We start from the raw sequence: 23999 nt of genomic DNA, 5'->3' as shown, positions 1-23999 counted from the left end.
AGCCAAGAAGAAATAGTCTCAGCAGCAATTTCCATCTCCGTCATCAAGCAAGCAGCTGAAGAGACTCACTGTAAATTTGTAATTACTGTATATTTATGTACTTCCTCCCACAGGCTCGGACTTTGTGCTTTTCCTTAATTTTTATTAAAGTTTGGGAGGAATGTAGTGTCATAGCTGACACTGTTAAGGGTTAACAATGTAAGCCTACACTAAACACCCACCCACCACTGATGTCACGAGGCACGTGACATCAGTCAATAAAAGGAGCCGAGCGCACGTGCTCGTGGCTCACTAACCCACTATACCCCTGGTGTCAGTGTCGCAGTTCTTCCACCATGTGGGCCTAGGGCCCCACACTATTACACTAAGCTGCCCCATTTTATATGTCCCTGCGTTTTAGTGCGAGTTCCCTGAGCCTTTCTTCCCTGTTTCTGCAATAAGTTGTAGGGGCGTTTCTGCAATAAGTTGTAGGGGCAATCTGCCCATGTCTTTATGCCCCGGTGTCTAACTAAATCCCAGTGTCCGTAAATACATGCCTGTTACTGTATCTGTGACCAAGTGTCAGTCAATGCATGCCTTTACACCTTCCTGTCTCTCAATTGGAGTGTGCTCAACTACATCTGTGTCCCAGTGTCAGTCTTTCCTGTCTCTCAGCTTGAGGGTGCACAGTAATGCTGCCTACGGCCCTTTATCAGCCTTCAGAAGCCCCCATTCAAACTTCCCTGATGTCCACCTCTAGTCGCAGTGCACTAATGCCCGCCAGACATTGCACCCCCTGCAACAGAGGGAAACAGGGGCGCACTGAGGAGCAAGTATAGTGTCTTGTTGCGCAAATGGTTGTAATATTTTAATATTTCCCTCGTCTTCATTGTTTTATTTTGCTTGCGATAAAGTGTCACTCATACTCGTTGAAAAGTCACACATAATAGCACTGAAATTATGAAAATGTCACATGGAAATCTGAAACCTTGGCAGCAATGCATTTATTTGTCATGCTCAGTGGGAGCAAGAGAGAGTCTGTCAGAAAAGGGAGAAAGAAGGAAGAGCATGATAGAAAAACAGTGATAAAAGGAAGATCGCATGAATGAAAATGTCAAGAATAAAAAGAGGAGGGTTTGAGTAGTGAAAGAAAGGCAACCTTCTGCCGAGTCCAGGGGCACAGCTACCATCTGCGCAGGAGGAACAGTGGCACCGGGACTTAGAACTCCAAGGGGCCCATTGAACCATGATAATTGCTGTTTTTGACTACACAACTGCAGTAAAAGGTGGCATTTTCCTTGCTTGCACATGGGCCCATTACTTCTTTGCTAAGCTGCTGACTGCGTCAGAGGCTAGCTCCTGAAAGAAATACTTTGTGCACTCCACTTTATTATTAATATTATTCTAATATAAATTAAGCAGTGGCGAATCCGTGGTTGACGAGTATTAAGGTGAATCAAGACGCACCCCATCGTCCCCGGCCAATAAAACCAGGGCTGTAAGCCTGTTGACAAATGTGAAGGTTCTCCAAAAGGAGAAGGTCATAGAAGCAGAACTAAGGAAACGTTATGATTTAAACTCAGCCTATGGAAATGGAAATGTTTAAGAGGAGCAGGGTAAAACAAAATAATGGAAACTAATACTTCCAACACTATTCTGGGCCATATTGTAGGCATCGAAGGCAAATATTTAAAGCAACAAACCAAAAAGAAATATATTTAACAATGCAATGAAGAGGTAATGTATTATTTTTTTCATTTCTGTCAATTTATTGTACCAAGTAGCCCCTTTCACATGTTACACCATCAGCCAGTTCCTTTTTTTTCCAGCAACAAATTACTGCATTCGGGGGCTTAAGTTTTCTTTTACGAATATAAGCGAAGGGTTGAAAGTGCCATTATGCCAAACAGTGTTGTACAAAAAAACAGGACTGTCTAAAGAGGTCGTAGAAAACATAGGGCCCTTTGCGCCTAAGCAGGTGTGTAATCATTCTTGTATGTGAATTGTGCATGTACGAATGTGTGCCCATTAATGTTTCATGTGTAGATCTGTGCCTGTATAAAACACAACATATTAAAACACGATCTTCTGCCATGATTAGATTCCGGACCCTAAAAACAAATCACTGAAATGCATTAAAAAAAGAAGACTGACATTTTTTTAATCTTCCAAAGTACCGGTTGTCGGGTCAGTAGATTATCCAGCCCTAACATATATTTTTCTTTGTATTGTAGTACTTGCTTTCCCTAATTTATAATTGAGTAGAACTCCGAATCACAGAATGGAAAGAAAAAATGGAATGGATGAGTTGTTCATGCTTGACCCAGTACATCTGCAGGCCTCTTTAAAGTTAACCTTTAACCAACAACTGTTACTGAACATCAGCATTTGTCCCCCCCCCCCCCACTTGGCACATCACCTGCTCTGTAATACACAGCCATGTGCATGCCCCCTGTCTGTACAACACACAGTGCCCTTCTGATGCACAGTCCCAAATTCCACACCACTTTCCCAACACCCAGTCCTCCAGTGAGACATCACACAGTGTTCCCTTCAGGCATGACAACCAGCGCTTCACTGAAGCGCATTACTCTGTAATCCTCCAAAACACTTTACCCACAATGCCTCCTGCAAATCACATTGTGCCTCTACTTCATAATTTCCTACATTTGCCCCAGCTCTTTCTTGATAATAAAGATATCACAAATAAAATAATTGATGATATCGCAGGTGATCTCATCACTGTTGAGAATGCATTTCATGAAAAGCAATATAAAGTAGGGTTGCCAAAAGAAAAATGCCAGTTGTGTGTTTAAAGAGCCTGGAAAGACCTCATGTTGACACTAAATAGGGTTATAAAATAAAAGTGTAGGGCATTCATTTGTAATGTGACTTTTTTAAAAATCTTTTTCTTAGTCCTCATACACCATATTGGGCATTCTTGAAGGGATTCCTCCAACTCCTCATCTGGCTAGCTCGTTCCAACCCTAGTATTGGGCCAATAATGATAATGAGATGGGGTTCCCTCAAGTCAGAACTGTTTCCTTAGTCCGCTCCTGTTCACCACAGCTCCATGGCCATGTGTTACTTAGGAGAAAAAGGGCCAACAGTGCCCGGGCAAAATCATGGGATCGCTTTTACTTATTGCGCCAGGCCACAAGGGCAGACCATATCTTATCCAGGCTCGTATATCACAGGCTATGTCTGATTGACTGGTAAAAATGATATGGGACAGGCATTCTGCAAACGTTGGAGGGTTTTGCTGATTTCCAGGCTCTACAGATCTCTCTCCGCCAGGATTACAACAAAAAAGATGAATTTGCTAGATCTTTCAGGGAGTAGTCTGTCGTCAAACCGAAGATTGTCCTGGGGTTAACCTCCACCTGTTGCTGGAGAACATCTTCAAGAAAGATTTTCACCTCAAGCCAATAGCTGATGGTCTTAGGACAGTCTACAAACATGTGCATGTCAACGGCCGCCAGATACTTGCATCTAGGGCAATGATATTCTGACCCTATCACCTTAGCTAGTTTCCCTGGGGTCCAATAATCCCTATAGGCCGTATAGAGATGGTTTCTCTTGAGGGCAGCTGGTTTTACTACTGCCCGCAACATAATGAAAGAGTCCCCCCCAGATATCGCCTAAGTTATGCAAATCGGGGCCAAAAACATTGCCCCAGAGATGCTCCATTTCGGATGTTGCCAGTCTTTCATCTTCCAGCATGGCCCAGTACCAGAAAGATTTCCCGTTCCCAGCCTCCCTTTCTAGAGACAGAGTCAAATCTTACGCTCATTTCTTCATGATCCCAAGACTGGGTTGCCCACCACCCCGACAGTTGGTAATATTTAAATCTAGTAAGGGTACCACCTGTTATATTGGAAAGAGATTCCCAGCTCAACAACTGTGGGTCCTTCTGGAGATCACCCCAAGATTGAACCCCTGCCGATTTCAGTGGCCGACAGAGATGGTCCCTAAGGCAAACCGGGGTGTCTGGGGAGTCCCAGATAGGAGCCTGGCATGTGTAGTATGGGATTTTAAGACTCTTTCTGATATAAATCCATTTTTTTAATGCAGCCCCCAGGACCTTCAGCCTGACTTTTTTGTAAAATTTGACTTTTCTGTCTTTGTTTCCTTTAATTATCAGTCATGGATCATTCAGGTAGCCCTACAACACAATTAAAAGTGCTTTCTATGTATATTTGCTGTTCAAAGTAAGCACAGATAAGTGCTTAAAATACGGCTTTAGGTGACTGCTTATTTTTGTCCTGTCTGGGACATCAAAAAAGTGAGCTGTCAACCCGTATCATGAGACTGGAAGTTTGTTGCAGGATCAGCACATTATTTAATTCCTACACCTTCAATCCCTATTAATGCCATAATAGCAATCAATAGTTGATCTGAAACCCTACACCGCCATCAATAACATGCTGAGTTACTTGAAGTGTCTGGGAATGCACCCTGCATTCAGACAACTCAATCCACATTCTTGCCCTTCACTTTTACGCTCAACCTGTACTCACAGCGATTACAAATGGTACTACCCGCGTTTTACACCACGAGTGATCGCTCATGGAGTGGAATATGGACTTTGATTTTTCTAAGCATACTGCTATGCTAATACAGCATTGTAAACCATATTGAAAGTAACGAGTTGCTCGAAAATTTATATTTTTTGTAGACAACTGTTTGTATAAAGTGAGGGCACATAAGTCTCTTACTCCGCCCAGTATTGATTTTAATTATTCACCGAATGTGCAATATTTATCTACATTTATCAAGATCAGGGATTCATCTTCACAATAACCTCTCTGTGGAAAAAAGGATGTGTCCATCACTCTGCATAACCAACCACTTAATAGAGTTTGCTTTACTCCCTTCTAAAATTCTATTGCATTCATCGGCAAAAGAGAAAGGAAAGTGGTCGGAATCCTACTTTTCCCTTTAACAACTAACCACGTTATCATGTCCAACTTCACTCTGAACATCCTAAAACACTTCAATATAGACTTGCTCAGATGGAGTGCTTTTATATGGGAATGGAGAATATTGGAAAAAACGTGTGCACATATTTTAAAAGCAAACTTACAACTAGATACTATTTGTTTGAAATCATGTGCCGCTTGAGCAGATTTGGATGCTTCTTACTAAAATGTACATGCCTTTCCAAGTTGCGAACCAACGTGAGGGGTTGCAAGACATCATTTCAAATTATTTAGGTTCGTGGGTTTTGGTGCCCCTTTGCCTGCAGGACTGTCTCTGGCCACCCTGTTACTTCCATTTATATGCCCACCATTTCGTGATGGGTTACCATCTTCCCTCACACTTTCTTTAACCCCTTCTGCGCCGATGACGAGCTCAGCTCGTCATGAGCTTTACCTGTCGTGCGCTCATGATGAGCTGAGCTCGTCATGAACCGCGGGTTTTTAAAAACTTCAGCGCGCAGCGGGGAAAACCGCCGCGCACATGTGGTTAACGCACATTAAATTCTCAGCTCCTGTTCCATGTCCTATTCTAAGTGCTCTGCCACGTATCCCGTTTGTCGAGCCATATCCTTGGGATCGCCTCTTGCCAGGGCCTCCTTTACTTTCCCCAGGTCACAATTGCTGCCTCTTAAGCTGCCCTTACTGGATGGGCAATTGTTGCATCCTTTAAAGGCAGATGCCATCCAGAGACGATTTAAGGCATGGGCAAAGTGGTCTCCCGCACCTGTATGCACAAATAAGAGGGGCATTGTTTGACTGGACGCGTTTGATGTTTATGCTGCTAAATTGTTATTGCTTTACCAGGCACTTTGAAATATTTATGCCTTCATGCACAAACAAAAGGGTAATTAGTTTGACTAAATGTATGCTGCTGATTGCTGATCTTGTTATTATTTTGCCAGACACGTTGAAATATTTGCACCTTTGTGCACAAAACAAAAGAGCATTGGTTGACTAAAGTGCTTTAATTTTTGTAGGCTGCCGCCTACTGTACTTGTTACTGTTTTGCCAGTCACTTTGAAATATTTGAGCCTTCAAAAAGGGAATTGTTAACGTAAACTGGTTTGATTATTGTATGGTGCAGTAGTTCTTGTTTACCAGTTGCTTGGAAATATATGTGCCCTATACACACACCAAACGGGGAATTGTTTGACTATATTGCTGGACTTGTGATTGCTTTATTATGCACTTGGAAGTATTTGCACATTTGTTTTGCTTTACCAACTACAGTTTGTATAGGTTCTGTCATTAGGTACTTGCTGATATGGTTTGTTTTTATTCTACATGCAGTGTGATTTATGGTGTTGCTTGCACTTGTCTGTAATACGTGTGCCTTCAATCTTGTATTAAGCATTGTGATACTACAGAAATGATAAATTCAGACAAACATCTGCATCAATGTTCTGAAGCATATAAACAGTTCATCCTCCGCCTCGTTTTCCTGCCTGTTTTGTAATGCTCACTAATAAAGACCTGATGGTAGACATTGATAGAAATTGAAATTGCTTCCTCTTTATATCTTGTCAGTCGAGTTTTTATGGAACTGCAGGTTTGGGTTTGTCTTTCAAAGTTTCAAGTTATTGTCCATCAATGTAAATTCTAATTCAAACCCTTCATAGTTCTTTGTTCTTCAGCCATACACAGTTCCTGAGACAATAGGATCCAGGGCCGGACTGGGAACCAAAACCGGCCCTGGCAAAGTGCTCGGCCGGCCCCCCTCCTCCCCCTGGGCGAGGGGGGGATGCCACCGAGCTCTTTACCAGGGCCGCTTTTCCGCCGAATTTGTTACAGGGCCGATTTTGCAGCTATGCTGCAAAAACGTCCCTGTAACAAAAACGGCCCCCTTGGGCCCAAAAACGGCCCCCACCCTTGCGGCCGACCGGGGGATTGCCCGGTGCCCGCAACGGCCAGTCCGGGCCTGATAGGATCACTCCTTGGCATTGTTTTGATTGCTGCGTCAGTCAAATATTCTGCTTTTGACAGTATTGTTGCAAATGGCGTAGCTTATATGTTAAGAGGGTTTCCCACTTTCTCATTAGACCTTTGATCACAACAATAGAGGCATTTCATTAAATATTGGAGGTTTTAGATCAAAATAGATCAGATTTTTTTGTGTTGAGGCAAAGTGGTAGGTGGTGCGCCAGACCGTGGGGGGGGGGGCCCTCCATGTGCATTGCAGGGGGGCCCCCCTCAAGTTTCGTTATGCCACTGGTGCTGCGGGAGGGCCACTCTCTATTTACCACGCCTCCTGGTGCCTCGATGACGCCCTCAGCAGGCTTCCAGCAATGCCTGCTGGGGCTTGGAGTCCTTGCGGTGCCATTCCCCTCACGGCGGGACCCGGTTGGCAGGGCAATCAGTCACCTAGCCGTTTCCCTCACGGCCGGTGACAGGAGGGAAGGCAGTGGGTGAAAGAATTGAGGGAAGCCATTCCCCTCATGGTGAAAGCCTAAAACTGGTGAGTGCGTCCCGCGCTGCAGGAGGGCAACTCAATTCACCGCGCCTCCTGGCACCTAGAGGACACCTTCAGCAGGTGTCCGGCAATGCCTGTTGGGGCTTGGAGTCCTTGCGGTGCAGTTCCCCTTACGGCAGGACCCGGTTGGCAGGGCAATCAGTCACCTAGCCATTTCCCTCACGGCCGGTGACAGGAGAGAAGGCAGTGGGTGATAGAATTGAGGAAAGCTGTTCCCCTCACGGCGAAAGCCAAAAACTGGTGAGCGCGTCCCCACCATGTTCGGAGGCCAAACTATGAGCCGAGCTATGATTAGCTTAGAAGTCGCACTGCCTAGCCAATCCCAGCCGTCTCCACACAGCTTGCCCTGTGCTCATTCGATGGCACATTTGGGGTTGGGGTTAGTTAGAGGCATCGTAGACTCTTTTTAGTCAGTCAGTAACTCTATTTCGGCTTCTATGACCTTAAAAGTACAACATTCCAAAAATCACAACCAGCATTTTAAAGGTAGAAAGCTAATACACTCACAATCATATCTACGATCATTACAATGGACTGATGAATAATGATCCCAGACCGCATGAGACCAGACCAGTGGAGCAGCAAAGCGACTGGCATCATGCCTCTCAATCTCACCAGGGTGGTTTTCACTGCAGAAATGCCACCTGCAATTGTCTTGTAAAAGATAGAGAATCCAGTCAACCTGACTGCATGAGGTCTTCCCGTTTCTTGTTTAATATCAAGTCGGAACAATTTGCATTTTCATTTGTTCTTTCATTTTGAAATTCTAACTTTTTTCTCCAGTTTCCCTTCTCTTGTATGTTTGTCACTAAAGTTGTGGTGACTTTTGTTACCTGGGGACGTGGGTGCAAGACTTATTGTGGCCAGGAAGTAGCCTGGAGGATGACTAGGCAATAAGTTAATGAATGTAATTTAGCGTGTTGATGCCTTAGGGCATGTGTTTTCGCTATATAAATTGCTCATTCATTCAATGTAAAACTGATGCAGCATGGGTCTTCCTATTGCACTGGTTCAAGATGGGTCAGAATTTTAAAACAAGTTGTCAGAGGGTGTAGTTTTTGACTTCGGTGAGAGGTTGTGAACATTGTAGCAAGGTGGTCATCCTTGCTGTAGCTATGCAGTGTGGTACATATCCTTGTTGCAAGATAGATATCTTTGTTTTGATGTAATTGGTCTTGTTGCATGGAGGTCTGCTTTGTTGTGAGGTTCCCTGCATTGTAGCGGGAGTAGTAAAGGGGGAGGGTGGTGAAAGTGCTTGTTTTCAAGGTGGTTGGCTTGGTTGCATGGTGGTCAATCTTTCCGTAAGATGGATGGCTTTGTTGCAGGGTGGACAACTTTGTAATGAGGTTGTTGAAGAGGTTCAGTTAAGAGTGCATTCATAGTAAAGATGCTTGACCTGCAAAGTATCGGCCTCCTGCTTTCTACTTTAGGTTCATGGGATCTGGAGAAGGCTCTTCCCTTCTTTAGAGAAGTATTTGGCATATCTAGGTTTGCGGCGCTGTAACTTGCCTTTTGGGTAGTTTTGAGGTGGCGCAGGAGGTAAAATGGAGCTAGATCAGAGATTTCAGTGTTGGAGAGAGAACTTCTAGTGCTTTCTCACTAGCAGTCCTGTCGCATTATTCTGGATCACTTGGAGGTTGGCTGTCTTGACAGTCATGGCAGAAGGAATTAACTTAATCGGGAGTTGAAAGTGGACTACTACTAGAAGGTTTCAGGGAGGTGGTGTCCAAGAAGGCAAAAGTAGTGGTATACCACTGAGGGCATCTGATTGTTCAATCAAACAAAATCACTCTTGGCAAAGTTAAATTCAGGGACTTGAGCTGATTGGAGAGTGGTGGAGAGTATGGTGTCAATAACCTTGATTCCAATAACTTGCAGGAAAGTTCTTTCCAAAGAGGGGGCAGTGCCAGTCTGGCAGATTTCCTGGGCATGTCATTAGTTTTGATTGTTCATGACCCTCTAGAATGGGACATCATCATTGGAGTTGACAAGTGCATGAGCAGGTAAACAAGACTGGCCCATTCCAATGAGCTCCTCTTCAAGCTGGCAAGGATGATCTTGAAACAAGAGGAAAAGACAATCAAAGCAGACTTCCACAGACATCGGTCTTGCACCTCCCGGCATGACGATCTGATCGGCACACTGTTGAGCTCCACGAGGCTGGTTTGGACATTGGTGAGTTTGCGGACATGGTTTTACATTAGTGAAGTATACATTAGAAATTACTATTGCCTGCCAACCAAGCCATGCTTATCGCTTTGGGGGCTGGACTAGTCTGAATTATCAGACTTGTAGGAGTGTGTCAGTTAGTAGCTGTGTTTTTATTATCATTGGCAGCATGTTAGGGCACATGTGTGGTGCAAGCTGCTGTGGCCTCCTGATGAGCCCTGACTCTTGTTTTTTTGTTACAAATTAAGCAATAGTTCCACTGTAAAGTCCATTTCCTGTAGGGCGAGGAACCACCTCAATAGTTTAAGATTTTCTTCTTTCATTTGCATTAGCAATCCAAGAGGCCGGTGATCAGTTTGTACAAGGGAATGAGTAGCAAACAGGTATGGGCTCGGCTTCTTCAAGGACCAAACCCCAGCAAAGGCCTCCCTCTCAATGGCACTCCTATGGTGTTCTCTGGGGAGTAATCTCCTGCAAATAAAAGCAACAGGCAAGTCCTGGCTAGCATCTTTGGTCTGTGATAGGACTGCTCCTATCCCATGCCCAGATGCATCTGTCTGCACAATGAACCGCTTGGCATAATCTGGAACTTTTAGAACGGGTGCTATGCACATTGCTTCCTTCAGAGTGTCAAAAGCATTTGGACATCTTTGTCCAGTTTACTTTCCAGGGTTTTTTCTTGTAGGTCAGTTCTGTGAGGAGTGCCAACGTGGTACCACACCCCTTCACAAACCTCTTGCAGTACCCAGTCAAGCCAAGGAATGCCCTGACTTGAGCCTGGGTTGTTGGGGCCTCCCAGTCCAGAATAGTCTAGATCTTGGGCTCTAAGGGTTGAACTTGGCCTCCACCTCGAAGGTGGCCCGATACAACTGAGCCCTGTCCTATCAGGCACTTGCTTGCCTTGATAGCGAGTCCAGCTCTCTGCAGAACCTCAAGGACCCTACCATGGTGGAGCAAGTGATCCTGCTAAGTGGTGCTATAGACAGCAAAATAATCAAGATATGCTGCACTAAAGGACTCCAGGACAGCCAGGCCTTTGTTCACCAACCTTTGGAAGGTGACGGGGGCATTCTTTAAACCAAAGGCCAAACAGTAAACTGGTAATGTCCATCTGGGATTGAGAATTAGGAGACTAATTTGCCTGCACCCTGAATTCAACTCAAAAGTACTGAGAAACTTCATCAGCCATTGGAATAGGGGTTGCATCTGTCTTAGTAACAGCAATGAGTTACTCTTCTTTACATCCAACATGGTACACCAGCCATCAATTTGAAACTGCATTGGATGTAAAGAAGAGTGACTTCGATTCTGATGCAAACATGGGCAAGAACAAAATTTACTGATAACTTTCTCTGAATGAACCGATCGACTAGGAAGTGTACAAATAAACGACAAAATTGAATAAAATGGGTTTGCATTTTTTATGAAAGTTTATCTACAAATAAGTACGGGTGTGAGGACATTGAAAAGCCCTGAAGAAGTCTCTGGGAAGAGATTAAACGAGTTGGCTACATGGATGGATAATATGTGAAAAAGAAGAACACTAATAAAGGACTATGAAGAAAGATTTTTAAACAAACATGAATGGAGTTAGTGCATTACTTAATTCAGATTATATGGAATGTTCAATTGTTGCATAAGGAATGCATAGTGAGTGCTGATCATTTGTGTAAAATAATTTGGGGATTTATATCCCTATATGGAGGTTTAGGAGGCTAATCCTCCAGATCCGAGCACCACTTATTGATATTGCATCCACTCTAAATGATAGGTGTGGTTTAAAAGTCTCAGCCTCAATTTGTAAACCACTTTATATATTAAACCATACACACAAAAATTACTACATTTAAACACAAATAAGATTCTAAGAAAGAAGAAATACAAGTTTCTTACCTTCTACCGCAGCAGGTCCTCGATGCTATCCAGTCCCTGGCTCCAGACTTCTCCAAGCGTGAGGTGACATCACACAGCCAATACCTTATCCAATCCACACTCTGCTCTAATGAGGTTACCAAAGTTAAGCAGCATGAGTGAAGAGTCTGGATTGGCTGGAGCAGGCTGCCTCAGTGCTCCGAAAGGCACTGGAGGCCTGTGCCTGCTCGTCAACCCACCTACCTAAAACAACTGGGTTGGAGAGATTTGAATTGCACATGTCGGGCTGGCCGTAGTAAGATAGCAGGCCAGACCTATATGAGCACTTAAACTGAAGTGGCCACTCTTCATTGCTGCCAATCAACAGCAATGGTGCACTGGACCTGCCGCAGCACTCAGTTCAGCAGAGAGTAAAAAATAAAATCTATTACCATTTTATTTTTCACTCTTTCTGCAGCAGTGGGGGGCGTGTACGCTCCTTCACTCCTAAGGAGGAACCACCGGTTCAGTTCCCTCCTCGACATTGTGCAGTAGTCCTGCACCTCAGTACTAACATGTCGCCTGCCCCATTCTCACCCCACTTCCCTAATCTCCTCTCCTATTTTGTCTATGATCACTCATGTCCCGGCCGCCTCGGCTCATGGTATTTGTAAGGGTGCTTCTCTACGTCACAATGAGGGCAGCTGGGTCACACATGCATGCAGGAATAATAGACATCAACACGTTAGCTTGGAGGCATGGACCGGAAGTCCTGAGTGACTCCGGTCTCTTTATTTAAGCCCTCTCTGGCCACGCCTTGGACTACAACGTGTAGTGGTGCTTCCAGGGTTCTGTCCCGAGGGGAACAGAAACACTAGACCGCTACATCCCATCCCAAATTAGTCCTCTAACAAAATTAATGACAAACTTTAACATGCAAAATCTGCTAGTCTCTGGCTGGGCCGTGGATTCGGTCTGAGGTTATACGGACGCTGGCAGACTTCCCGCTCTTGTCGAGGACTCCCCAATCATCTGCCACTCGCCATGCATTCAGGGCTGGTAATCTTGGATGGTGATGTCCTCGCGGGATTTGCTCCTGAGAATTCACCAGGATTGTCTTCAGAGGTGTCCAACTGAAGATCCACACTCTGTGATGGCTCTGTGACTGGAGGTGCTCCAGCCACTGGTGGAACTTGCTTGAACCAGGATATGTTTCTTGTTATCACTTCCCCATTGCGTTCCACGGTGATGGCTGTTCCTTTCATTGACTTTACAGTCCATGGCCTAGGCTCATATGGAGTGCGGAACTCTCCCCCAGTCCGCCTGTTCTGTATTAGCACAGCACTCCCTGGGATCATCAAACGTGTGCGCGACCTTCCTCGACAACTGAACTTGTCGTTATTGCGTCTTCTTTCTTGTATACCTGCCGGGTTGTAGGGATTAGGAGCCCAGTTGTCAGCCATGGGTAGCATGTCACGCCAATTGCCTGTCAGCATGAGCGACCAGGGAGATCGTTGCGTCATGCAGTGGGGTGTGCTCCTGTATTCTCTTCAGAAGTGTTGAAGGGCTACTTCCGGATCTTTGTCCTCTGCCGTTGCAATGCGCAGTATTTTATTGATGGTGCGCATGAACCGTTCAACTTCTCCGTTAGCTTGTGGCCACTGCGGAGTAATTCAGTGGTGCTTTATTCCTAGTCCTTTCAGAAAGTCTTTGAATTTGTTACCTTGGAACGGAGGCCCGTTGTCTGTTTTGAGGACGTGAGGCAGTCCGGATAGGGCAAACTACTTATCCAGGATCAGTTGTATGTTTGCAAAACTTGTAGACGGTGATACTTCTACTATCTGATATTTTGTGTAACTATCAACAAGGGCCACTGTTACTCTCCAAACAGGGAAGCTTCCAAAATCAAGGCTCACCCACGACCAAGGCGACGGAGCCGGATCTTCTGTGATTACTGAGCTGGGGCTTCTGAACTGCTGGTGATCTGGCAAGCCCTACAGTTGCGTACTACCATGTCCACACTCTTCTAGATCAGGGAACCACACCTTCTCCCTCCTCCTTGATTTCATTCTCCCAGTGCCTTGGTGTCCTTCATGTACGAGGATTGTGGCTTGTTCTTGTAAGCTTTTCGGTATTACGACCCATGAGTCTCTCAAGATGATGCCATTTTCTGCAGCACTAAGCTCGTCGCAAACTCTCCAGAATTTTCCTAGGCGTGTTCTGTCAGCCTCATTCCATCCGTGGACATTTTTTAGAAAACCTTCCCAAGATCCATTCTTCAAGGCCTCGGCTACGCGCTTGAGAATTACACCCGTGTCCATGTGTGTTTTTACTACCTCAAGTGACAGAGCACGCGGGCACCACCACTGGGAGATCATGTTGACAAACTCTTCGGTTTTTGATTCTTGGTCAACGTCTGTTTCAGCTGTGACGGCCGGGTGGAGAGATAGAAAATCCGCAGGATTCTTTGCACCAGGTCGATATATCAGCTCCATTTGGTAATGTTGCAACTGTATTGCCCACCTTTCCATCCTAGGAGGTGGGTGTGGAGCTGTCTCTTTGAACAATGGTAGAATTGGTTGGTGATCTGTCACCATTCGGAAGGGGTGGCCGCTCACATAAGTGAAAATGATTGCATGCCCACTTGACGGCTAGTGCTTCTCGCTCTATCTGTAAATACCGAGCTTCGGTTGCGGTCAGTGATTTGCTCGCAAAGGCTAACGGGACCCAGGTTCCTGTTTCAGTCTCTTGGGTGAGTAACGCTCCTAAACCCACTGAGCTGGCATCAACCAGTACTTCAGTGGGCCGAGTAGTATCAAAGTATGCCATTGTGGTACTGTCTAATAGGGCTGATTTTATTTGGTTAAATGCTCTTTCCTCATCGGATGTCCACTGCCATGGTGTTTCTTTCTTTGTGAGGTTTCGCAGAGGTTCCGCGATCGTTGCTAGGTTTGGAATGACTCTTGCACAGTATGTTGCCATCCCTAGGCAGCTTCTTACTTCGGACGCGCTGGTCGGAGCAGGAGCAAGTTGAATTGCCTGAGACTTTCTGGGGTCTACTTTGACACCTTCTGAACTGAACACGTACCCAAAGAAGTCAATTGTTTTAAGAAAGATTCAGATTTTTCTTTGTGAAGGGTCACGCCATGCACAGCTAGCCGCTGCAAGGTAGCTCGGAGTCGTCAGTGGTGTTCTTCAATTGTCTTGGAGTGGATCAAAATATCATCGCTTACATTGAGGACGCCTTGGAGGCTGGATAAAATCTCACTGCATTTTGAAATATTTCTGCGGCAGACGATATTACAAAATTAAGCCTCTTATACCTGCGAAGTCAGAGATGGGTTGAGAATTTAGTGATGTATCTGCTCTCTTCAGCTAACTTCAGCTGGTGATATCCAGCATTTAATTCTAACTTCGAGAACCATTGCGATCCGTTGGGCTCAGCTAAAATGTCATCAACTGTTGGCGTTAAGTGTCTCTCTCGTTTTATGGCCTGATTGGGCATTCTCATGTCGATGCAAATCCGAATTATTCCTGGTGGTTTCGGCTTTTCGGCTATTACCATGGGTGACACCCACGGAGTGGGCCCTGTTACCTTCTCAATCAACCCTTGTTGTTCTAGTTTCAGGAGTTCCTGCTCAACTAGTGGCCGGAGATGAAAAGGGATTCGTTAGTGTCTCAATGCTACGGGTTGAACTGCCCTGTCAATGTGCAGCTTCACTGGTTGTCTCTTGATTGTTTCCTAGACCTTTAAATAGTTGGGGGAATAGTTCTAGTATGTCCTCAGTCTGTAGTATTTTCACTGAGTTGGCAAATGCGATCAGATTGAGATCCTCAGCGGTATGGCTTCTGACCAGTATATCTGCCTCTCTATCGACAACGTGAAATGTTGTTGTGACTTCTTGGTCCTAGGATTTTACCTGAACCACCATTTTGCCTTTCAGGGGAAGCGGTTTGTGACTTCCATATGTTAGGATTCTGATTTTGGAAGGAGTGAGTGGTGGCCTCGGGTTGAGGTTTTTGTATTGTTGCACACCCATTACGTTAACAGTTGCTCCCATGTCGATCAGGCCGGTTACTGAAGATCCAGCAATCTCAATGTTGCACTTCGGCTGCGGTATTCATCTTTTCTTCAGGTCACTCCTTCTTCGTCGTCTTCTGTTGAGGAATCGTCTAGGCGCGGGTGTTGGCGAGAGAACGTCTTTGTTGAATGTGAAGTTGAGGACTCCTCAAGCGAGAGGTGTCTTACAGCTCCCATCAGTGTCTTCTTTCCTGGATTATTTCTGCCTCGGTATCCTCGACACACGCTCGTGAAATGGTTGGGGATGCCACACTTGGTGCACGTTTTCCCTCTCGCCGGGCATCCATCCGGGTTGTGTTCTTCTTTCCCACAGTATGCGCACGGTGTTAGTCGTTTCGTTCTGGTGGGCCACCTTCCTCGCCCACCTCTGATCGGTGTTCGGATGGCGTGAACCTGCTCTGGTTTTACGCTGACAGCTGGATCCGTCTGTTGTGTAAATGCGGCCTCTATTGCGGTTGCTCGGATGTCAGACAGTTCATGCGACATAGCAAGGATTAGAATTTCTTCTAGGGTGATGCATGGCTGTCGAAGTAGGAGTGTTCGCAATGTCTTGTTGCGGCAGCCTTGGATGAGTTGCGCCGTCACCTCTTTGGTCGGATCATCCTCGGTGCATGTGCTTACTAGCTCTCTGTGGCGCAAGTGGAAGGCATCCATTGTGGAAGGCATCCATTGTCTCTCCTTCTCTTTGTCTGGCTTGTCTGAATTTGAAGCACTCGTAGTGAGGGTTGAGCTGGGGATCAAAATGAGCATTCAATGCTCTGACTGCTGCATCATAGTCAGTGGGTGCGCCAGTGTTCGGGAGGTGCGCAAACAATTTGTATATTTAATCTCCCGCAAAATGAAGGAGTAATGATCTTTTAACGGCTCCGTCCATCTCTCTTGTTGCCACGAAGTAGTTGTTGAGGCGCCCAACCCATACCGTCCACATCGTGACACAGTGGATGAGTCAATTAGCTCACTAAACGGGGGTAGCGCGTGAATTTGGGAGTGTACTGGATGTGGTGGCGGCTGCGCAGGGGGTGCGGCTTGTTGTGCTGCTGGAGCTGGTTGATTTGACATGGCGCGTTGTCTTGTGGTGAAAGCCCTTGTTCGGATGTCCTTTGCTTTCTCCTTTGCTAGTGTTTGTTGATCACTCTTGATTTGATTCACTTGTTTTTGCCAATACTTGTTGACTCAGGGTTCTTGCCCTTTTGGATCTCGGTTAACGATTTTCTCAGTGTTTGCTACTGTCTCTGGCACTAGTAATATGTATTAGCTTGTGCTTGTGGTCAGTCTTTCTGCTCTCTGTGCGTACTCTCATTGATGCCAGAGGTGCCATGGGGATGCAGTTTATTGTTTGTTGGCTCAGGTTTGGTATGGGGCTGTGTGCCGGCTGATTCACGTGTTCGCGCGCTCCCTTCATGCTGTTCCTGGAGCGAGCTGTGTTTTTGGTGTCACTGCGCATGCGCGCACTTGCTGTAGTGCCGCGGATCGATGAGGGACACGCCGCGGGCCTTCTGGTGATGCGAACAGGCACCGGAGTTACTGCAGGTAACTTGTGCAGGTCGGGCCTTCTCTGCGCTGCTTACCTGACATCTGTTGCGGTGTTTTATGCGGTCTCAGGATATGCCGCCACTGCCGTTATTCAGTGAGGCGCGGCTCTCTGGTTCGTCAGAGGGGGTTGTCTTCCGCAACGCAAACCACTCGCATCCCACCCTCGTCACCAGTGTAAGGGCGCTTCTCTACGTCACAATGAGGGCAGCTGGGTCACACATGCATGCAGGAATAATAGACACCAACACGTTATCTTGCAGGCATGGACCGGAAGTCCAGAGCGACTCCGGTCTCTTTATTTAAGCCCTCTCTGGCCACGCCTGGCCATAGGGCTACAAAGTATAGTGGTGCTTCCGGGGTTCTGTCCCGAGGGGGACAGAAACACTAGACCGCTACAGTATTCAATCCATGTTTGACTGCCTCTTTTGGTTTTCATTTCCCATCAGACATGTACAGGACCCCTAACCGGGTCCTACCCCCTTTTGACTTTAGGCTCCCTTTCCCATCGGGTGCCTCCCTCACCACGCTCCAACCTGCTTCTTCCCCCGAACATCCATTCCCTTGTGTACCTGCGTCTGGACTTTGCTCCTCCTTCTTATACTTCTACATCACCGTGCCAGACTATCCCTCTGATGGCAATTGGCATATCCTCAAACCATGAATGCCAATTCACCAAAACGTCAGGGGTAGCGCAAGTGGTCTCAATGACATCACAGGATTCTTCCCTGAATCCTAGGAAATAAGGCTACAAGGCCTTAATCCTGATGACACAGTAGTGATTGACAATAAAGGTCAAGCCCTAGTACTAATTCGTAGGGGCTAGAAACGATCTTGGTGGCTCCATTTAGTCCTTTTGTTGATAAGTGTCAAGTCAGCATCGCTTGTAAGAAAGTATCACAAATGTTGAACATAAAGATGAACGTTCTGTTCAAAAACGTTTTTTTCAAGTATTCAGAATAATGTAGCATGCCCGCAATTAAAAAAATATATATATAAAAATGTCTATTTTCTATTTTATTTGTATTTGTGCTACAAAGAGCCATTCCACTTCTGAATGTATTTAACTTCAAGTATAATCTCCCAGTGGAGTCTGCAGAAGGTAAACAATGCTCATCAGAATAAACCTACCTTCTGTTCTTGGTTCTGCTTTAGCCACCTCTGAGGCCAGGGGTCGCAAAAGCACTGCTAGAGGGTGCCACCTCCCAGACTCTGGTCCCACCACCCCTTTCTCACCTGGTCTTTGCCCCTGCCCTGCTCTCGTATATCCAGGGCAATGCGGTGGGCCAGCTCCTTGGTGGACAGCAGGTTGATGTTGTATGCAATGAGGAACTTGCGAGCTCCAGTGACACTGGCTCCCCAGCTAGGAACAAATGTACTCGGTCCAAAATCTGGGGCCCACTCTGGTTTCTTGAGCTGGAACAAGATAAAAAAAAAAAGTGTCACGAGGCCCAAGTATCTTTGCTCTTGCCGAAATCTCATCTCGCACCCTGAAACGCACAGGTTGTAAAGGCATACAAATTATTTCATGGACATTTGGTTTAAATGTGCACAGACAAATGTCATTCAACTCTGGTGAGACGTAAAAGAAAAAATAAATAAAGACATTAACTGTCCAGGATAATCACAGCAGAAGCAATCTCCCCGGCACTAACCAACCACCCCTTGAAGTTGATCAGAAATCCATGGATAGCCTATCAGTTTGAGAATCACAACCACATTATCAACCAATAGCAGGTAAGGCACTGCTCTCTCCCTAGATAACCTCACACGGGAAGAGTGGAAGGTTGCGCTTGGGATTCCAGAGTGATGGATAGAGTAGAGCGGCAACCTTCATTGAAGAGCAGCAGTTTCTAGGGTAGAGACAGCAACAGCCTTAGTTTCCCTCAGAAGCACATTCAGTCTGCAAGTAATTCCCTTGTGAAACTTAGGTTGGTAATAAACCGTTCTTTTAACAGAGTACACAACCAGAATATCAAAGTAGCACTTAGTAAGAATGTCAGTGCGATGGCCCAGGGCAGGAGACCACTGCAGGTAGCACCACCCACAGCCCCTGCCACGGTTAACGAATGAAAGAATTCGCTTTCATATCACCGCACTCTTACAAGGGAGCCATTTTCCTGGTCAGCTCCGGTAGTACGGGTGTCTTGGATGTGTTAGTTTAATAATATTTTTCATAAGTATAACATGCAACTATTGTGGTTTGATGAAAAAAATCGGACAGCCAGCAACGATATGTGATAGACTCGGATTAATACATGCAGGTGGTTAGGAATGAGTCGGTGACGAGCACCGGCAAACACAGGCACACATTAAGCACAAAGCCTCTTAAGGACCTGGGCTGCTCACACACCCAGCCTCACCAGCTCTCTCAACACTGGCAGCTTTGTGACTGCTCTCATAACCTTGCTGGGGGGCACCGGCAACCTTACCACCAATATTGTCCACAATGAGCAAGCCCCGTGAAAAGGTTTCCCCCAAGTATTCGCTGCATCTCTAAACACTGTTCCTTGTATGGTCACAGGAAACATATCTGCACATGGCTTTACTGTTTTCCAAGCCAAAAACAAAAGACTTCCTTTTGTACATTACACCAACAAGGTCTCAGAGGTTTTACCAAGAGGGGAATGAGGCACTGTGTGGGCAGGGACAACCTGTCAACATAGCCCTGGGGTAGACTGAGAGGGAAAGAATTTAGTTTAAAAAATAAGCCTTCAATTCATCCATCCCACAGGGAAAGGAGCCAGTCTCTTGAATTAGTCGATAAGTCCCAGGCCCTATCGAATTTCGACGCCCCTCCTGTCAGATCTCTACGTCTGATTAGAAAAAAGTCCGAAGCAGGACACGAGAAGAAAACGAAGTCAAGAGGCCCCAAAGCCAAAGTTCACCTTAAAGAATTACTCAAGAAATGAACGAAAATTTGAAACGTTAAGGGAACCGCCATATGTAAGTTGAATAAGCTTTGAAGATTTTAAGAACTACTTCAAGACTAGTTCTCCCCCAATTCGCTATTCATACTTAAAACTTTAAAATACCAAGGCTGACTTAGCAAATAACGACTTCCTGCTCAGCATGGGCTTCTGCTTAAGAGGCTGAGAGAGGCAGGTGTTGATGGTACGGCTCTGCTCTGGTTTCACTCCTACCTCAGCAACAGGAAACAGGCGGTATCCCTTCCCCCTTTCCGATCGGCCTTCTCCCCTGTCCCTCACGGTGTCCCCCAGGGCTCCTCCATCAGTCCAATTCTTTTTAATGTTTACCTGAAGCCTCTGGTCCTTTTGATTAAATCACACAATATGACCACAGTAAACTATGCTGACGACACCCAGCTTCTTTTCTCCTGGGAGGGTGAAGACTCCATCTCCTTTGAAGCCTTCCATAACTGCCTAAGAGACACCGCAGGCTGGTTGCATCGGAACTCTCTCCAGTTTAACTCCTCTAAGACCGAGGTCCTGTTCTGTCCCGCGAGCCGCATCTCCCGCCCTCTGCCTACTGATTTCTGGCCCCCGGAAAACTCCAACAATCCGCTACCTGTTACCACTGTTCGCAATTTGGGCGTCATGCTAAACCAGCAACTGAGCATGGAAACGCAGGTGTCAAGAACAGTTGCCACCTGCTCCGCCCTTATGCGCTCTCTGCGTAAAATTCTGCCTTTATTACCATCCTCAGCACGAGCATTGATAGTCAGGTGCACTATCCTTAGTCGCCTTGACTACTGCAATGCTCTCCTGTTTGAATCCCCTGCGACACAGTTAGACAGACTCCAACGAGTTCAGTCGGCAGCAGCCAAACTGGCTCTGGGTTGGACCAGGAGATCCTCGGCCACTGCTGCCTTGGCCGAGCTGCATTGGCTTCCTTTGAAGCAACGCATCGCCTTCAAAGCCCTCTGCTTGGTCTTCAAGGCTCTTCACGGTGCAGGACCTAGACCTCTTCAACGTCTGTTCTCGTGGTACATCCCCACTAGAACACTTAGGTCCGCAACCGCCTGCCTTGTGAAAATACCCAGATGCAAGAAAGCCAGGATTGGGGGAAGATCCTTCAGGGTGGCTGCGGCCAAGCTCTGGAACAGTCTACCTGCCGAAATCCGCCAGATCCCACACCTCCTTCCCTTTAGGAAGCAAATCAAAACATGGCTCTTCCCACACCCCCCCCCCTAATGACCGCTCACCCATTATTCACCTCCCCCGCCCAATATCTCAGGAGTAATCCACCAGCGCCAGGATACCTGCCAGGTGACAGTCGCGCTCTACAAATGTTTTAAATAAATAAATAAATAAATGTAATTGTCCAACGTAAATAGACTGGATTTTCGTCTTAAACCCATGCTGTAGAGTTTTCTGGGTGAGTCAATGGTTGTTTATGTACTCCAGCGAATGTTCTTACATATGTATATTCGCTTACATCGTGATTAAGGTTAACAACGGATCGGAAACAAAGGCTTACTGTAATTGTTGTGCAGGTATGGAAATCTCAGTCTCAAACTGGGCACAGAAGAGCTGGAAGAGAGCGAGGTGGGGCAAGAGAAAACCCACCAGGCTTATATTGGGAAGTGAGAACTGAAGATCAGCCTTCAGAAATGCAATCAGTAAGGCTCTTCTCCCTTCTAATGACTCTGGCCTATCCCAGAACCACAAAAGCCTAAACGTGAACACCAGTGCATGCCAGGAGCATATTTTTTGTCATGTACAACCTCATAACTAAACAGTAGAGGCTAAGCCCCATTGTGTCAAGCCAACCCATTTGTTGGAAGAGTCAACCTACCTTGTCCGGAAGGGCCTCGTATTCACCCGATCGGATGGCAGGCAGCGATCTACGGCTCTCTTGTCGTGCAGCTTCTCCATACAAGTAAACTGAGGAAACAGAGTGAATACACTTGAACACATGTCCGGGTCATAAGACAATGAAGCAAGAGATTTTCAAGGCAAAAGCTTAGGTCTTGAGAATGGCCAGCAAGGCACACCCAATAGAAACTTTCAGCTAGTGTAACTGGATGAGTTGAGAGCCAAAACCGAACACAGGTTGCAAAAAAGCCTGCCACCTAGAGTTGTGGCACCAGCACAGCCTCAGCCAGGATCCTGGATAAACATTAATCGGGATCCTACTGACTCCACTCCAGGACCCTAACGAACTATCCCACTACGACAGTACTAGCCTATACTCAGGATTCTTCATAAAATTGTTAACCCAAAATAGTGCAACTAGCCAGTGATTGGTACCTGCGAAGGTCCTATACATCTGTCCCTGTGGCAGTCTACAGGCTCTGGACATACAGACCACGAGTGGGCAAGGTCAATAGATGGCCGCATCTCATCTGGGACACATTATTCCAGTCTAGTGCTTCTTAGAACAAACAATTTCGTCCAATTATTTGATTGAGTTGTATCAACACTACAACACCCAGTATGTATTATGTTGATATTTTAAAGTCCAATACTGGGAAACTGTATGCCTAGAGACAAGGAGTCTTCTGGAAGTCTTATGAATGATACAGATGTAGATGCCTACTGCTTAATAAGCCTCCTAATAGGCAGGTGGAAGGATAAAGTGCACACTTATTAATCACAGATTCCGTAATCTGTAAGGGTTCTCTTGGCCATACTCTTCAGTGATACAGAATTCGCAAGCTAGTGTTACTACAATAAACGCTACCAAAGCAATACAGTCTTGTTCACTCACCAGGCACCCCCAGCTCAGATGCCAATTTCTGCCCAAACCGATTAGCACAGCAGATGCACTCCTCCATGGAGACATTTCTTACAGGTATAAAGGGGCAAACGTCCAGGGCCCCCATCCGCGGGTGTTCACCTGGAGGAGGAGATACAGAAGCAATTGTTCACCTTTCACATTCTATCCCTGAACATGCGATGACACTCCCTCAACCACACTGTACATGTGATGGATAGTCATCAACTCACTTAATCCATTGCAAAGGCCCTCTCCAACCGGACGAGTGCATATAATAGAACTGGACCACCATGTATGCTGCATGTGATGGCTGCTTTTTTGAGACACTGCCTTCATTTGGGTGCTCATTAACGAGCCCAGAGCATGTGATGACCATGAACTAGTTAATTCCCTCCTACTAGGCTCACACTAACAAATGCTTAGAAACACCATGTCCATGAACACTCCTTTCCTTTGGCTTATCATCCACTTGTGCAACTGATGGTCACTCCTCCTGGTCCACCCCCTTCGATTAAGCCCTACGTACACAAGGCATGTTACGGCTACCCACATGGACACTCCACCATTAGGAACGGCCTTTACCTGAATGACGAGTCATGTCTATGAGTGGGAATGCTGCCCTCGCTGCGTTCAGTGCCCCCTCCACCACAGCTTGGGGGGACCCCACAAAGGTGTAGACTGTGCGGTTAGTGGAAGGGCCGGGGTCCACATCCAGCAGGAGGCAACCCTCTGTCTGTGAGATGGCACTGGCGATGGCATCAATCACCTGCAAAGAGAGGAGCCATTACAATTGAACTCTAAAACTCCCATTGCTTCATCACTGGACCATCATTCATTGAAATGGTGTCAGCAGAAATGCCACTATCCTGAAAATAGAGGAACAAGACATTGCATCAGTGGCCTGACTGCGAGACGCTTAAGCAAAAATGGGGGACCCCTTCTGTAAGAGATAATTTGAGGTCAAGGAGAAGAGGGGAAAGCAATTGAAAAATATAGAAAAACTCCCTCATGACCTATATTTCTTTCACGGATCAGAAATTAAATTCAGCATGGGCTAACCAACTATAACTTAACGACAATGTGATTCAAAGGAAAGACTTTTATAATTTTGTCATTGTTTATTTGTCTTCATTTTTATATATAATTTTTTTTTGCATTTCTCTTTTTTATATAAAAATATTTTCAACATGTACATACAAATAGACAATTATTGTATACAACTTGAATGCAATACATTTTACCATAAATAACCCCC

General features: G+C 45.9%; 1 protein-coding gene across 1 annotated transcript in view; it reads right to left on the bottom strand.

Moving 5' to 3' along the window:
* The window catches only part of FTCD (formimidoyltransferase cyclodeaminase), a 152562-nt gene extending 129084 nt beyond the window's left edge, over positions 1-23478 (bottom strand). Inside the window, exons 1-4 of the mRNA XM_078681446.1 lie at positions 23327-23478; positions 22736-22864; positions 21821-21909; positions 18299-18478 (exon numbers count right to left, since the gene is read on the bottom strand). Coding sequence (XP_078537572.1) covers positions 18299-18478; positions 21821-21909; positions 22736-22864; positions 23327-23342 — 414 coding nt within the window. The 5' untranslated portion in view covers positions 23343-23478. The remainder of the gene's footprint in view (positions 1-18298; positions 18479-21820; positions 21910-22735; positions 22865-23326) is intronic.
* Between the last annotated feature and the right edge of the window lie 521 nt (positions 23479-23999).

The sequence above is a fragment of the Lissotriton helveticus genome, chromosome 3_1 (genome assembly GCF_964261635.1).
Source record: "Lissotriton helveticus chromosome 3_1, aLisHel1.1, whole genome shotgun sequence".
NCBI classification, from domain to species: domain Eukaryota; kingdom Metazoa; phylum Chordata; class Amphibia; order Caudata; family Salamandridae; genus Lissotriton; species Lissotriton helveticus.
This window is presented reverse-complemented; position numbering and strand designations above follow the sequence as displayed.